We start from the raw sequence: 16866 nt of genomic DNA, 5'->3' as shown, positions 1-16866 counted from the left end.
CCAGTATAACTGGTGTCCCCTTATAAAAAGAGGAAACTCAGTTTGGGAAGATGAAAAAGTTCTAGAGGTTCATGATGCTGATGGTTGCACAATGTGCATGTACTTAATGTCATTTATTTAAATTGGTTAAATAAACGGTTATTTAAAATGTTTATAAATGCATATTTAAAATGGTGAATTTTATGCTGTGTATATTTTACCACAATTTTTTAAAAGGGGGAAATTAGGACACAAAGAAACACATAGAAGGAATATATGAAAAGGCAAAGATGACAGTCTACAAACCAAGGAGAGAGGCCTTCCCTCGCAGCCCTCAAAAGGGCTTGATTTCAGTCTTCTAGCCTCCAGAATTATGAGACAATAAATTTTTGCTTTTTAAGCCAGCCAATCTGTGGTATTTGTTATGACAGCCCTAGCAAACTAATACAGGTCTCTGTTCAATAACTAGACTGTATCTTAATATAGGCCCTAAAAGACCAGTCTGAAAATTAAAATAATTGTGTTATGGCAATTCTAGCCCCATTTTCCTTGTCAAGTAGTCAACATCAGCAGATTGATGAGAAGGAGCCCAAAATGGCATTTGTAACTGTTGTATTTTCTTAGTCCTTTACAGCTGATGATTATTCCTACCCTAGTTGCATATACTCCTAGGATCGTGATTAGAGCTATTGAGAACTTTCCAAGTGATGTCAATGCTCAGTATAAAATTGCCTCCCCAAAGCTTCTGGGGTGGGTGAGGGAGCTCAAAATGTGAAATTCCACTGCCAATTTTTACAGGTATTTAATCTATAAAATGATTGAATTTTTTATGACAGAATGAGTCATCTCATCTGTCATGCCATTGAGAGGGGCTGATTACCCAGGGGCCAGACACACGGGGTCACATTATGTCTGCCTTAAAGATGACTACAGCTATATATTTTGTATAGTTGTCCAGAGTTAATGATAATCTTTTGAAAATACCCCAGGCTACAATAATAAAAGTCAATTAAAATGATCTCTACCTACTGCCCTGTGGAATTTAATTGACTCTTGTGTGTTATTATCTTGGGATCAACAAAATGAATAATTCTAAATGATTGTCTTCCATGAAGAGACAACTGATTTAAAACACTCATTTTTTTAGATTCCATTCTCTGTGACATAAAGTATGATATTTTATTCTATATCAGTTCCACATGACCTATATTTAATGGCAGGAAATAGAGACTTGTTAAAATAACTGGTATATTTCCTTCTACTGAATTGTAATTAATGAAGCATGTGAGCTGTTGCTGAGCACCTATAGATATAATTACCAGGCTCCTTCCTTCCAGGCATTCAGAGAATCAAAGCACACCTTCAAAGTTATAGTGACGACTAAAATGTGTTCAATATGAACAATAGTTTTATGCACAGCTGTGACTCTACTCTGTTCTAGAAGCACAGATAAAATACCTTTCTGCAGAGAAGCATCTCAGCACCTTAATAAGGCTGTAATTCTCTTTCTGGCAGGGAAGTATTTGCGTGGACTAGGAAGGAATGTCACTGCTGCTTTGCACCCTGTGGCTCAGCCTTCCATGGAGACTAAGGCTTTTACCATCGACTCACAGAGCCATGAGCCCATCCCAGACCTTACCGGACATCATCAGGGATCTTCCTGCCAGTTTTAACAGTACAACCGTTTGCTAAAAAGTTGGAGTAATTGAGGTTAGTCACTTAGGATCATGCCTCTCAGCCCTGAAATTGTAGGTTTCCAAATAAAAGGTATGTCATTCCTCCTCCCCATTAATACACTACAATGCACTTCTCCCTCCAGATCCTGCACTGACTCTTTATCTCTCCACCACTTCCTCTTCCCTTGTGCCTGCTAGGATCCTGCTTTTACTGTAAACACACTTCCTACATTCTCATCTCTTCAGAGAACACTCCCTTCTCATATTCTTGCCCTAACAGAAATTGGACTCTCTCATGGACAGATTCTTTTGTGGCTTTCTCTCATGCCACTCCATCTATCATGGGACCAGAAGGGAAGCAGGTCAGCGTTCCCCTGAACCCCCATTTCTCCTTCCACATCAATCTCCTTCCAGAAAAAGCTCATCCTGCCTTTGGCATCATGTTATTCCTTGTTTCTTTCCTTACTATTTCTGGATAGTTTCTGATACTCCCATCCCAGGAGCACATTCTGTCTCTTTATCTCTAATCTTGCCATCAGCCAAGGAGATTCAAAACTGCTGTACTGGGGACACCTGAGTGGCATGCCTTGAGAGTCTGCCTTTGACTCAGGGCCTGATCCTGGATTCCTGGGATCGAGTCCCACACTGGGCTTCCTGTATGAAGCCTGCTTCTCCTCCCTCTGCCTGTGTCTCTGCCTCTCCTTCTGTCTCTCTCATGAATAAATAAAATCTTTATAAAAAAAAACCCTGTTGTATTGATTCTCTGGTGATTTAGCCCATCCATTCTCAATCACATCAGTCTCAGTGATTTACACTCCACGTTAGCCAAATCTTCCATGACTACTTCCTGAATCTTGTCACCAGTCATAAATGTTCTATGCCAGGACTCTTGATCTTAGCCTACACTTGGTCAAAGTTTTCTTCCATTTCCTTGTTGCCCTCAGTCATGCTAAATCTGCTTTCAATATAAAGATTGTTATACTCTTCTTGATTCTTTCATTTGACTCCATTATTCCTCCTGACTCCTCTCCTTTCCTATCCAGATTCGACACCAGAGGTGAATATTTCAACCAGTATCCCACTAAGAACTTCAACTTCCTTGCCATCCTGACCTTTCTGTGGTCCTAATCCAACAAAACCTCAACTCTGTATGAGTACTACTATCTCCCTTCTTTTCAACAACCAATTTTATTGGTTCTTATTCCAGTTTTTCTCTTGGTAACACTCTTCAGCCCTTGTTTCTTCCCCTTCAGGAGATATTTTTTTCTTCCTATTCCATGTAGAAAATTTAGCCATTAGTTATGATTATGATCTCTTTCAAGTTGTTGACTATGCTCTTTATAATCTTAATGAGACTTGCATTTACTTCTTCAGTCTTACTGGATAAGGTATCCTTCCCTAGTGCTCAAATCTATTCCTCCACTGGTGCATTCTATTCTGTACCATCAACATCTCCTTCCTTAGTGGACCCATCCCTTAGCCTACAGATATACCAAAATTGCCCCTTATCCCCTAAAATCCCAAATTTCAAGCAGTCATTGATGCTACATCTCCTTGTCTCCATTCTCTGCCTCTCTCCTTATTTTAATTTCTAAGAGCAGTAGTTTGCTCTGCTTCTCCATGTTCTCACCTCCTATCCACTTTTGTCTATGTTTTCTGCTCCTGATAATCTAATTCCTCATTCCTACCAGGAGAGTTACCAACACAATTTCCACTGACAAATCCTAAGGAAACTGGTCAGTCCTCTTCTTGCTGGACATTACTGCACCACTTGGCACTACTCATGTTCTCCCTCTTAAAAGTCATTTCTTCTTTGACTATCTTCCATTTGCTCCATTCTTACTACTTAACTATTCCTTAAGAAGAACACAAAAACCCAAACCAAATACCTCAAGATATTCAAATCTATTTGAATTTATTTACTCAATCACCCAGGTTAGATTTGGGGCTGTCACTGACTTCTTCCTCTTTCACTACATCTAAGCAAGTGCAGGGTTGAGGTGGTTTGCCTATCAACTACTTTTTAAAGTTTTTTTTTTTTTTTTTAAGATTTTATTTGTTTACTTGAGAGCCAGCAAGAGAGCATAAGCAGGGTGGGGGACAGAAGAAGAGGGAGAAGCAGGCTCCCCACTAAGCGGGGAGCCTGAGGTGGGGCTTGATCCCAGGGATCATGTCCTGAGCTGAAGGAAGATACTTAACTACCTGAGTCACCCAGATGCCCCTTAGCTGTTTTTTTTCTTTTTTTTTTTAATGTTCTCCTCATCCCACTATTCTGGTCCTGACTCAAGGCCTCATAAATTCTTACATGGACTATTATTGTAGTCTCCCATTGCCACTCCATCCCAGTTACACCTGGCTCCCTTGCTTACATCCTCCAAGTATGTGGCACCACACACTAGATAATCTGAATTCCTAGCCCTGTGTATCAGATTTCCACAACCTGGTCTTCCCTCAACCTCCTCAGCATATTTTATTTTTACTCTCCATGTTTGTACACTAATAACACTGAACCACTTCAGTTCCAGAACATATATTATAAGGCTTCTTCCCTTTGCTTGCACTGTGCCCTCTGCCTGCAAGTCCTGAGGATCATCCTCTACTTAGTGGTCATTGCTCCTGCAGAGAGCTTTATCTACCCCTGCATTCCTATTCACTTTCTAGGCATTGCTAGGCTGCTCTCCTCTCCTCACACAGAGAAGACCTTCTGTGTATACACTGATCACCTAGTGGTAATGGTAAAACGATATGCCAGTGTGGTTCCTTTCCCCTCCCCCATTACACTAATAAGCTCATCAAAGAAGCATATTACTGCATGCAGTACATTCATGTCTGTTTTTGCAGTTTGAAAAATAGTACCTGAAATGCTATTGTAGGCACTCAACAAATAACCTGAATACAGTTCTCATTCAATTCAGTTTAGTACAAATTAATTAAGCAAGTGAAAAAGAATGCTTACTTGTACTGGATGTTGGCTTCCTGTAAGAATGCTAACAGGGCTTGGGAACCATTTTGGAGAATATGGACATCAGTAACTGCTCCTTTTGATACATAGGAGATACTGCTGGGCTGCCACAGGTCCACCTGTAGTGCAGGAACCAACCTATAATTCATATTCAGTGCAGGTGGGGAAAGATCCATGTCACAATGTGAAACATGTCACCTTGTTTATATTCAAAAACACCAAACACATTTTGGATCCAGATTCAATGCTTTCATCATCAGAGTAAAACTCTTATTTGATTTTTGAATTAGGTCTCCAAATTAGATCGTATCCATAATAGAATTTGATCATAATTTACAAGTAACAGTTTAAAGACCAGTATACATTAAAGCCACAAGGTAAAAACTAAATAAAAATAGTTTTGTGTGACTTTGATATTCTTAAAAATTATTACACAAATACTTGAATAAGAGAAAGAAGGACATAAATTACCTTTTATTTTACTACACAACTGACCTGTGGTAGCTTGGCAACATTTAAATGGAACTTTTAATGGAATACTCTCCAGGTACTTCCTCATTTCCCCCAACACAAGCACGCCTTTTATCAATTCCTACCCAGCCTTCACATGGCAATAGAAACATCCCTTTCTCAGGTCAGACTTTTCCACTAGGGCAGTCTCCTTGTCAGAGTTCTTAGAGCAACTCATGCTTTTTTCATTATGTAATTACATCTTATCAGAATGTAAGCTCCATTTAGTTACCACCTCATTCCAAGTGCCCAGAATGGTGCCTTGTGCACATCAGCAGCTCACTGTTGCATGCGTGTAGGCCCCATGTAATACTCACTCTATATTCACCCCACGTTCAGTGTTTTGCAGGAAAGCAGGAGCCATGTCTGTTGGGCTTACTGTGGTGTTCCCAGGGCCTTGTCTAGTGTTCCATGTTCATCACTGAACTTAGCTAGAAGGCAAGAGAGCCTTAACTTCTGCACAAGCCTAGAGCTACAATTTTTGATTAGGCATAGTTTGCTTTTACAGACATTTCTCTGTGTTTGGGACTCTTTCTTCCTGCATTTCCAGCCTTAGTCTGTTACAGGGCCTTGGTTTCTGATCTGAAAAGATTTAGTTACTTTATCTTCACTTAGATGTCCGTGTCTGCATTCTGTTGGGAACTATAGAAGGCCAAAAATACTTTGTGACTCAAGGAACTATACCTCTAGTGGTATAAATTAATCTTGAACAGGGTAGAGAGGCATTTGCTTTGGGGACAAAGAGTCTGCCTGTATTTTTTTAAGCACTCCACTAAGTTGCAAGAGCAAATCTGACTCAGCTAACATGCTAGTCCAACAATCATAGAAAAACAGAAGTGTGGGGCTGGAAGGGATGCTGAGAGGTCATTTGATCCATCTGTCAGCCCTTGGGCAAGGATACATCTAGGACTGAACAAACCTGTCCCCAGTAGATGTATCCAAACCACATCTTTTAAGTCTCCAAAACAGGAGAGTTCACAACATCCTAATGTAACTCATATTCACATTTAAGAAGATTGCAGACATTTTTCTTGATCCCTTATGCTGCAGCACAGCTTCATTTTTTCTTATTCCATTTTCCAGTAAGGAATGACTGGTTTCTTGCCTTTGTTAGTAAAGTACGTTGGTATCTTTCACTTTTCTCTATACGTTAGATTTTCTGATCCTTTAATCATCTTTGAAACCTGCCTTTAAACCCATTATAGAGACAGTTTTTTGATATTAAGGTTTGCTGCCATCCCTTAATGCCAGTAAAGATGAGGAAATAGTGCTGCATTTGGAAGGTAGAGAACCGTAAGAACTGAAAATAATATGAAGAGCCACTCTGGAAATTAGTTGATGTGTCATTTTCTAGAGTGTATGCTAAAAACGAATCCTCATCCTCTAGAAGATAGTAGCTTCCCTGCAGGGAGGTTCCAAGTGACATATCCCACAGCCTGACTGACCTGCAGAGGGCTTCTTAGGAAGCCTTTCTGACCTGCTTTGTGAGAAAGCAATTGGTCTAAAGGAAATTAACAAAAATGGTTTGCAAAATCAGGAATTGTATTCTGGTTTGATATTAGGAAAGTTAGTTAAAATGTACTATCAGCTTTTCTCCAGTAAAATTTTGGGGAAAAGTGCTTGGATACATGACATGGGCGTTTTAGTCTGGGGGGCAGGTACACGCCTATATCAAGATATAGGGGACAGTAATACTCATGTGAGATTTGTAAAGTGTCCTACTTTATAGGTATTTCTGATCTTTTAAATAATGCCTTGAGGTAGGAGTTAATGATAGATACATTTAAAGAATGAGAAAACTCAGATTTATAGAGGCAAAGGCAATTTTCCACAGATGAACTGCTCCAAAATGGTGACACAGCATGTGCCTAACTCCAATTTCCATATTTACTCACTGAGTAAGTGTCTTTTGGGTCTTCTGAGAAAACAAGCAGCTTCCAACTTCCTGACTTAGTGTTTGACGAGGTCTAGTTGGCAGGTCTCATACTCTGGTCTTTCCTATCAGGGATTATTTGCCTTATAAATTAATATGCAGGTATTTCAAAGCTTAAATCAGCCCACTCTGGGCAGGTTGCCATCATTTCCTTAGGGCCTGATCACATCTGGATAAAATGATAAACTGTCTTTGAAAGGCAAAGCTGGGTAACACTTTATAAAGATAACAAAGGATCAGTAACCTTGTCAGGATGGTCTCAGATTGTATGCCAACTATTGCAAGTCTTTGCTGTAAACAGCCATCTGATATTCCAGGGAAAGGATGCTCCTTTGCGAAAAGTTCTGGCCTTGGAATCTAGTGGTTGTTTCCATGTTCTCTTTTCCTCATATGATTACTAGTCACATAGAGCCAGATCTACTTAGGAGGTAGAGGTAATGAGGGGTCCCTAGATGGCTCAGTTGGTTAAGTGTCTGACTCTTGATTTTGGCTTATGTTTTGATCTCAGGGTTGTGAGTTCAAGACCCACATTGGGCTCCATGGTGGCAGTGAAGCCTACTTAAAAAAGAAGAAAAAAAGAAGAGTGAAAATAATTTAGTATATGATCAAGAGTATGGACTTTTGAATCTGAAGGCCCTGAGCTGGGATGCTAGCTCTGGTAATACTGGCTGTGTGACTTTGGGGGGAGGTTTTAACATTTCTGAGCTTCAAATTCCTCATTTGTACTTTTAAGATAGTTAAAAAACCTATCCACATACTTTTCTGTAGGATAAGTTGGAAAAATAGAAGTAAAACACACAGCAGAAAGTCTGGCACATAGTGGAATCTCAAAAAATATTTATTGTTTCTTTCTTTTTGAAAAGCATATAAAAAGAAAATCTGGAAGCAGTAAAGATAAAGTTCTACTTTGAGTGTTTCTGAGTAAAATGACGACTATAATGAGATTATTCCCTTATTGAGACATTAAAACCTACAGATGGCTTTAAGGAGGAGAAGAACCAATAAATAAACCAAAAATATGAACAAGGCTGGAATGTTTCCTAATGCAAAGGCAAACAACTGGATTTGAAGCCACTGTAGCCTACTGGTTAATTCCCTGGACTCTAGAGTCTGACTTCCCATGATTAAATTCAGGCTCTCCACAGTTAGCATCTGTGTGATATAGGGCAAGTCCCTTAATCTCTTTGGGACTTTCTTCAAGTGTAAAATGAAGATGATAGTTACACTTCCTGGTTGTTATTGTTATGGGATTATAGAGACTATAGAAAATGCAGTCATTAAGAGCATAAATTTTGTAACTCAAGACAGGATGAGTTTGAATCCCAGTCATGCTGCTTAATAGCTGTGTGACTCTGGGCAACTTACTTTAGTTCTCTATGCTTGTTTTCCTCACTTATAAAATGGAGTTATAAATACATTTTATATATTTGTTAGATTTAAACTAATATCTATAAAATACTTTAAACAGCACCTGGTGTGGGGCACCGGGTTGGCTCAGTGGTTGCGTGTCTGCGTTTGGCTCAGGTTGTGATCCTGGGGCCCTGGGATCGAGTTGCGCATCGGGCTTACCACAGGGAGTCTGCTTCTCCCTCTGCCTATGTTTCTCTCTCTCTGTGTCTCTCATGAATAAATAAATAAAATCTTAAAAAGAAAAAACTACCTGGTGAACAGAGGTCATTCATTAAATGATAAATAATTCAAAATTCAAAAATAATGTCTTTGCGATTAAAAAATATATTTTAGTCTGGCATGAATTTTATGGCTCTTCTGGCCCTTGTGCTGTTTATTTATTGGCCTAATCCAGCCTTCATGAAGCATCTACCTGTCGTTTAGGTCCATGGCTGATTACATATCAGCCATCTGAACCATGGCTGGTTCAGGTATCAGTGAAGGTGTAGTCAGTGTCCCCTAGCAGTTTCAGAGGAGTCCTACATGTGGATATTGGGAAGATCTGGTGTTTCTCCAGCTTGGGAACAGATGGCCTGCTTCCCAGCTGCTTGAGGTAACACGGAAGCATGAGAGAGGAGAGTCTTACTCTATATTTACTCTTACATTTGGTTTGGAAAAGTGTTAAGCACTTACATGTCACATAACAGAGATCTTACTGCACAGAAAAGCACCCTCTCTTATTTACCCTAACAATTGTCTTTTTGGTCTGAATTCATTCAACCTTTTTGAATCTTAAGATCTTTGTCAGAATGCCTGGGTGGCGGTTTGTCAGGATGCCGGTTGGGCGTCTGCCACCTAAATTTTGTCTACTCATCTCATTCTCAACTCTCAAGTTTTATTTTTTAAAAAGATTTTATTTATTTGAGAGGGGGGAGGGAGGGAGAGAGAGAGAGAGAGAGAGAGAGAGAGCGCGAGCATGAATAGGGAAAGGAACAGAAGGAGAGGAAGAAGAAGACTCCTTGCTGAGTAGGGAGCCCAGTGTGGACTCGACCCCAGGACTGGGATCATGACTTGAGCTGAAGACAGACTCTTAACCAACTGAGCCACCCAGGTGCCCCAACTCACAAGTCTTTAAATTTTAGAGTGTCCACTTCAGCAACATAAGGAAATGCTTGTATTTTGTGGTTATTATTTGTCCTTGTTCTACTTCTTAGGACTCATTAACATTTCAGATACCAGGGGGCTGCTAGAAGGGAAACTTAGCTAGGGATCTCCTGTAAACCAAAGGCAGTGGTAGATTGTTAAAATTTGGGGATTCATTTTAACTAGCTTCAGTCTCTCTCCCTTACAAAATGCTAAGTTATCACTTCCTTAAAGCACAGGCCCAATAAATACAACAAAGTCTCAAGGAATTTAGGCAACTCTTATTGTTTCACTATTATAGAAAGATGAAAATATATTAACTAATTAGGGATTAAAATAAACATAAAAATTAGTGGAGGCCCAACAGCGGGATAAAGTAAATCCAAATGAAAGCATTGCTTGTAAATTTCATTATATTAGAAATTAATACTACTAGGACAAATACTAGTCATCATAAAAGCATTATTCCTATGACATTAGGTAAAGGTGGGAATGCCTGGTGAAGCTCTGTTTTGATGTTCAAGTTTTCTCTCTGATTCTCTTCAAGGCTGAATGCTGATTGTCATAATTGGATAATAAGTCTCATTTATTCAATAAAGTACACACGTTGTAAAAAAAAGAAAATGATTTCTAACATTTCCCTGGACTATTAATTGGTACATTCACCAATTTTTTTTAAATTTTATTTTATTTATTTATGATAGGCACACAGTGAGAGAGAGTGGCAGAGACACAACACAGGCAGAGGGGGAACCTGACGTGGGATTCGATCCCGAGTCTCCAGGATCGCGCCCTGGGCCAAAGGCAGGCGCCAAACCGCTGCGCCACCCAGGGATCCCTCATTCACCAATTTGAAAGGATTATTGAAGCCCATCAGTCAAAGATTCTTGGAATATATGGGTAGTCAAAAAAGATTTATTTGTTTCAACAAGCGGTAATCTCAGAAAGATGGTGTTAGAAAGAACTTATGGGATTTGGGTTTGTGTTAGGTGATTTTGTGTGGGGCTAAAGGAACTGGGATTTTTATTTGGGTTGAATGCTATAATGAGGGGAATTCCACCATTGGATATCTTGATAATTTTATTTGCAAGGTGAAAGAAACAATTAGAGCTATAATTGATAAAGAAACAATAGTCATATCAGCCAAACAAGGTGGAGGTTTTGTCATTTTTCTGATTTGGACAATAAATGTATGGGTGTGTGTATATATATATATATATATATATATTTTTTTTTTTTTTTGTCTGTGTTTAGACAGGATCACAGGGGTCTCATTTTTATCTTATTTTAAGAAGAACACAGAATGGTCTTGTCTGGTGTTGGTACTCTGTAAAGTGGTCTAATAGGAGAAAACCAAGGTCTAGCTGTTAGTGCTGGGCTGGCTCCTGGCTGCCAGAGCTGGTTTTCTTCATCTCAGGAAAATCACTATTTTACTAAGGTCATGGGATAACTAATGGTATGTCCAATGAGAGATAGGAACTCTCTGCATTATCAGGCCAGAATGGCTTGGAAGTGATTTGAGTACTAGGGCCATTGGGGCTACAGAATGAAGGATGTAGACTTGTGATGGTCTACCAAGGAGAATTAGGAACTCAATGACATCTGACTTTGGCACCTGCATCTTTCGGTAGTACCTGCATAGCACCACCTTTTTCATATAAAAGAGTTGATACTACTTAATTCCTGCTCTCTAAGTGAACACTTGAAGACTTAAAAATACTAAGGAAAGGTTTCTAACTGCTCCACTTGAGACTGAGAATTTAGCCACCACTCAGGAAAGTTATTGGATCAGGGCAATATTATTTCATTATATTTTGCTAGCTTAAAATAATTCTATTCTTAAGAATTGAGTTAGCATTTTTAGCCTGGCTTTGTAGAATGGATAAAAATAATCAGAGATCATCTGATGCATCACTTGAATATCCATTAATAAAGACATTTGAAGATAAGAGCCCGTGGGCTGCCTCCCATCAAGTAATAGAGATTTCCTTCCATTTTCTATTGATGATTTATGGTTTTAACATAGACGATTTTTTCATAATATTTGATTGCTACATTCAGAAGTATTTCATTTGGTGTACTAAACAGTATGTTAACGCATTTATACTAAATTTTTTTTGGGATATTTTCTGGAGTTTAGCACACAGTGAAAATTCACTTCAGAGTTTGTTTTGCACAAGAATTCTATTATGTATCACAAAAAAATCAAACCTCATCTTTGGCTCAGTGAGAAAATTAATAGGAAGTAAAAGAAATAGCTTCATTCTGGTTCTTTGTAAAGTTTGCTATGTCACATTTCAGAGACTTAATTTTCCTAATTAGGAATAAAGCACTTGAAGAACATTAGTTCTGATTTTCCCTTATACTCTATAATTCTGCCAGACTCACTGTGCTTTTCTGAGTATAAAAGTTTACATTTTCCTAGGAAAATCTCTTTCAAGTTCATTCATATTTTCCTTCTTACTCTCAGAGTTATAAAAAAGCCCTCTCAACAATTCTGCACTAATATCATCTTTCAGTGATCAGTTTTATTGCCTTATTAGATCAGTAATGAAAATAATATATAAGGTAAGATAACTATTCAATTTTTTAAAAAAATTCTAATTTTTTCAACCCCTTTACTGAAAGCATTTTTCCAAAGGAGTTGGAAAATGATAAAATAATTATTTGCTTCCACATTAATTGCCAGCTGATAAAAAGACCAGTGAGGAATCCTTAAAGTAGAGGCCAGGTGATCAAGTGACAGATAATCATCCTTTGAACAACCCAGAGGATCTGGAGATTGTTCTGTCTCTCTGTTGTTTATGAGAATAGACTGATTTCGAAAACTCAGCTGTAAGTACCCCACATCCATTCGTTCTTTACTGAGGCATCTACAGTGTTTCAGCCATCAAGCTATATTCTCAGGATACAATGATGAGTAAGACATACCTTGGCCTTCAAGGACTAAGCAGACATTACATGCTCAGTCTATAAAGGGAAGACACACTAAGACTGTTTATTTACATCTGGAAGGTAGTTTGAGAAAACTTTCCTAGGAGGCGTTGTTTATGCATAATACTGAATGAGGAGTAGGAGTTAGCCTGGAAAAGGTGAGGAGAAGAGGAAGGGGGACTTAAAAGGCATCATTCGGAGACTTCCATATGAAGGTGGTTTGTATCAAGAATGGAAGAACTAAAAAAATAAATAAATAAATAAAAATAATGGAACAGCTATGTTGAAGTTTACCTGAGCCCTATGACCCTGGCAAACAGTGACCCCACTGCCCCTTTGTATTTTTAAATGGCTTACTCTAATGAACGATTCCATAAAACTTCGAAAAGACTCACAGATTCCCTTTTTGTTTACCTATGACAAGCTCTGGCATAGACCCTCAGATTCCCATTCTTTGTCTCATAAATAATTAGCTGAATGGTTTGTCCCCATTAATCACTCCGAAACAACATGCCTGTTACTTCAACAATTAAGCTTCTCTCTTTCCACCAGGGCCCTGAACTTTTATCCACTCTCACTGGCTATAGCCCCTCTGTAACAGTCCTTCCTGAGCATCAACTGACCTTATAGTGAAACATCCTCTGATCAAGTCCCTTTCAGCCCACTTCCCCATACCTGGTTCTTGCTAGCCTTGTTCACTGTTCCTCTTGAAAGAAAAACCCTTTTCTTTCTGACTTTTGAGATTTGTGCATGTTACGGTTGACATGTTTACCCCACTGCAGTAGTCTTTTTTCCTGCATTTGCAATAACTCTTTTGAATAAAGTTTATCCTTCCCTAACTCTGAATTTGTTTTTTATTTGATAGCACTATACAAAATCATGCTCATGGTTTATTTGGAGGACTGAAAGTAAAGAAGTAGTTCTTTTAACCAATTCCTATGTAATGGAGCTGACATAACTAAAGTTCATAGTGTCATTTAGGGGTACACAATGAACTAATCCTTGGGTGAAGTCCTGGGTCAAGTTCCTTGACAAGTCCCACCCTTGTATGCCTGTCTTTGGGTCAGCTTTCCTCCCCAGCTTTATTGAGATGTATAACATTGTATAACTTTAAAGTATACAACATGTTGACTTGATACACTTATCAAATATAAGTGCTTTGATACACTCCATTATGTCATTTAATTACCATTTCTTTGTTGTTGTGGTAAGAACATTTAAGATCTAGTTTCTTAGGAATGTTTCATATAATGTAGTATTTTTAACAATAACCAAAATGTTACATTACATACCCCAAATTTATCTTATAACTAGAAATTTGTACCCTTTGACCAACATCTCACAACTTCCTCCACCACTAAGTCCCTGACAACCACCATGCTACTCTGTTCCTTTAGCGTTTAAGATTCCACATATAAGTGAAATCTTATGGTGTTTGCCTTTCCCCATCTGACTTATTTCACTTAGCATAATACCTTCAAGGTCCAGACATGTCATAAATGTCAAGATTTCCTTTTTTTCCCATGATTAAATAATATGCCATTGTGTGTGTATGTATATACACACACACACACAGAGTACATTTTTTGATCCATTCATCGATTGACAGACACTTAGGTTGTTTCTACATCTTGACTATTATAAATAATGCTGTAATATGAGAGTGCAGGTATCTTTCTGAGATCATGTTTTCACTTTCTTTGGATATATATCCAAGAAGTGGGGTTGCTGGATCATATAGTAGTTCTATTTTTAATTTTAATGAACCTCCACACTGCTTTCCATAATGGCTATACCAATATGCATTTCCACCAATAGTGCACATGTGTTCCTTTTTCTATACATCCTTGCCAACATTTGTTATTTCTATGTGAAGTGATATCTCTGTGGTTTAGATTTTTTCTTCTTGTCGGCTTTTCAGTGCCTAGCTCTTCTATGAATGTGTAGTTAAGGTAAGCAGACATCTCCAGAGATAGATACACCAGAAAACAGAAAAGAGGAATACAGAGATATCAGAAAACAGAAAAAAGGAATTCAGAGGAAAGAGATAATACATGGAAGAGAGCAGAAGATGGAAGTCAAAGAAACTGTAATAAGTGCAATGAATGTTTCTGAAGGTAAGAGAATGAAACAAGAGCACACTATGCTCACTGCAGCATTATTTATAATATTCAAGATATGGAAGCAACTTAAGTATCCATGCTCATAGATTGGAAGAATTAATACTGTCAAAATATCCATAATTATCAAAGCAACCTACAGAGTCAATGCAATCCCTAGCAAAATACCAACAGCATTTTTCACAAGAGTAGGACAAATGATATTAAAATTTGTAGGGAACCATAGAAGACTCTGAATAGCTAAAGAAATCCTGAGAGAGAAGAATGAAACTAGAGGTATCACAATCCCAGATTTCAAGATATATTACAAAACTACCATAATCCAAACAGTTTAGTACTGGCAAAAAAAATAGACACAAGGTCAATGGAACAGAATAGAGAGCCCAGAAATAAAACCACATTTATATGGTCAATTAATCTATGACAAAGTAGGCAAGAATATGCCAAGGAGGAAAGAAAGCTTTTTCAATAAACAGTGCTGAGGAAACTGGATAGCTACACACCAAAGAATGAAACTGGACAGCTTTCTAATACCATATAAAAATTAATTCAAAATTGCTTAAAAACCTAAATATGAGGTCTGAAACCATGATCTTCCTAGAATAGAACACAAGCAGTAATTTCACAGATATCAACTATAGCAACATTTTTCTAGACATGTCTCCTGAGGCAAGGGGAATGAAAGAAAAAGGTAAACTATTGGGATTACACCAAAATAAAGCTTTTGCCCAGCAAAGGAAACCATCAACAAAACAAAAAGTCAACCTGCTGAATGGGAGAAGATATTCGCAAATGATATGTCTGATTAGGGATTAATATCTAAAAAATATAAAGAACTTATACAACCGAACACCAAAAAACCCCCTAAATAATCCAATTTAAAAATAGAGGATCTGAACTGACATTTTCCCAAAGAAGACATATATCCAAGACATATCCAACAGACCAATGAAAAGATGCTCAACATGACTCATCGTCAGAGAAATGCAAATCAAAACCACAATGAGATATCACCTAACGCCTGTTAGGATGGCTAAAATCAAGGAGATGATAATAAGTGTTGTCAAAGATATGGAGAAAAAGGAACCCTCATGCATTGTTAGTGAGAATGCAAACTGGTGCAGCCACTGTGGAAAACAGTATGGAGGTTTCTCAAAAAATTAAGAAAATAAACTACATATGATTCAATAATTCTACAATCAGGTATTTATTCAGGGAAAATTAAAACACAGTATATGCACCTCTATGTTTACTGCACCATTATTTACAGTAACAAGGACATGTAAGCAACTTAAGTGTCTACCAATAGATGAATAGGTAAGGAAAATGTGGTGTACACACACGCACGCACACACACACACACACGTTGGAATATTACATAGCCATAAAAAGGATGAGATCATGCCATTTGACAGAACACGGATAGACCTACAGTGTAATGCTAAATGAAATGAGAGACTGAGAAAGATAAATACCATGTGATTCCACTCATAAGTGCGATCTAAAAGAAGTGAACAAACAAAAAGGAGAATCAGAACTGTGAATACAGAGAATAAACTGATGGCTGCCAGAGGAGAGGGGGCTGGTGTATTGGGAATGGTGAAAGAGAGGGAGAGATTCGATCATTAGTTATAAAATTAATAAGTCATGGGAATAAAAAGCAGAGCACAAGGAATACAGTCAATGATATTGTAATAGCAATGTAATGAGACAGATGGTAGGTATACTTGCAGTGAACATAGAATTATGTATAAGCTTGTCAAATCACTAAGTTGTACACCTGAAAGTAATGTAACATTGTATGCCAGCAAACTGAAAAAAATAACATAAATCTGTACATACCTGTAATAAAGTTGAATTTATAAATTAAGCACAGTAAAATTAATAATAACAATTATAACAATATAATGGTAAAAGTCATGTGAATATAGCCTCAAAAAAAAGATATGGTTTGTGTGTATATATACACACATACACAAACGTGCACACACATACACTGGAATAGTACCCAGCCATAAGAACAAATGAAATCTTGCCATTTTCCACAACGTGGATGGAGCTAGAGGGTATTATGCTACATACCGTAAGTAGGAGAAAGAAAATTACCATATGAGTTCACTTATATATGGAATCTAAAAAAAAAAAAACAGAAACAGACTCAGATACAGAGAACGATCTGGTGGTTACAAGATGGGAAGGGTGGAGGAATGAGAAAAATAG

General features: G+C 37.9%; 1 protein-coding gene across 1 annotated transcript in view; it reads right to left on the bottom strand.

Annotated features, from left to right (window-relative positions):
• Positions 1 to 16866, bottom strand: part of CPA6 (carboxypeptidase A6) — a 325374-nt gene that overhangs the window by 87967 nt on the left and 220541 nt on the right. Inside the window, exon 3 of the mRNA XM_041768850.1 lies at positions 4612 to 4736. Within this exon, the coding sequence (XP_041624784.1) occupies positions 4612 to 4736 (125 nt within the window). The remainder of the gene's footprint in view (positions 1 to 4611; positions 4737 to 16866) is intronic.

The sequence above is a fragment of the Vulpes lagopus genome, chromosome 9 (genome assembly GCF_018345385.1).
Source record: "Vulpes lagopus strain Blue_001 chromosome 9, ASM1834538v1, whole genome shotgun sequence".
NCBI classification, from domain to species: Eukaryota; Metazoa; Chordata; class Mammalia; order Carnivora; family Canidae; genus Vulpes; species Vulpes lagopus.
This window is presented reverse-complemented; position numbering and strand designations above follow the sequence as displayed.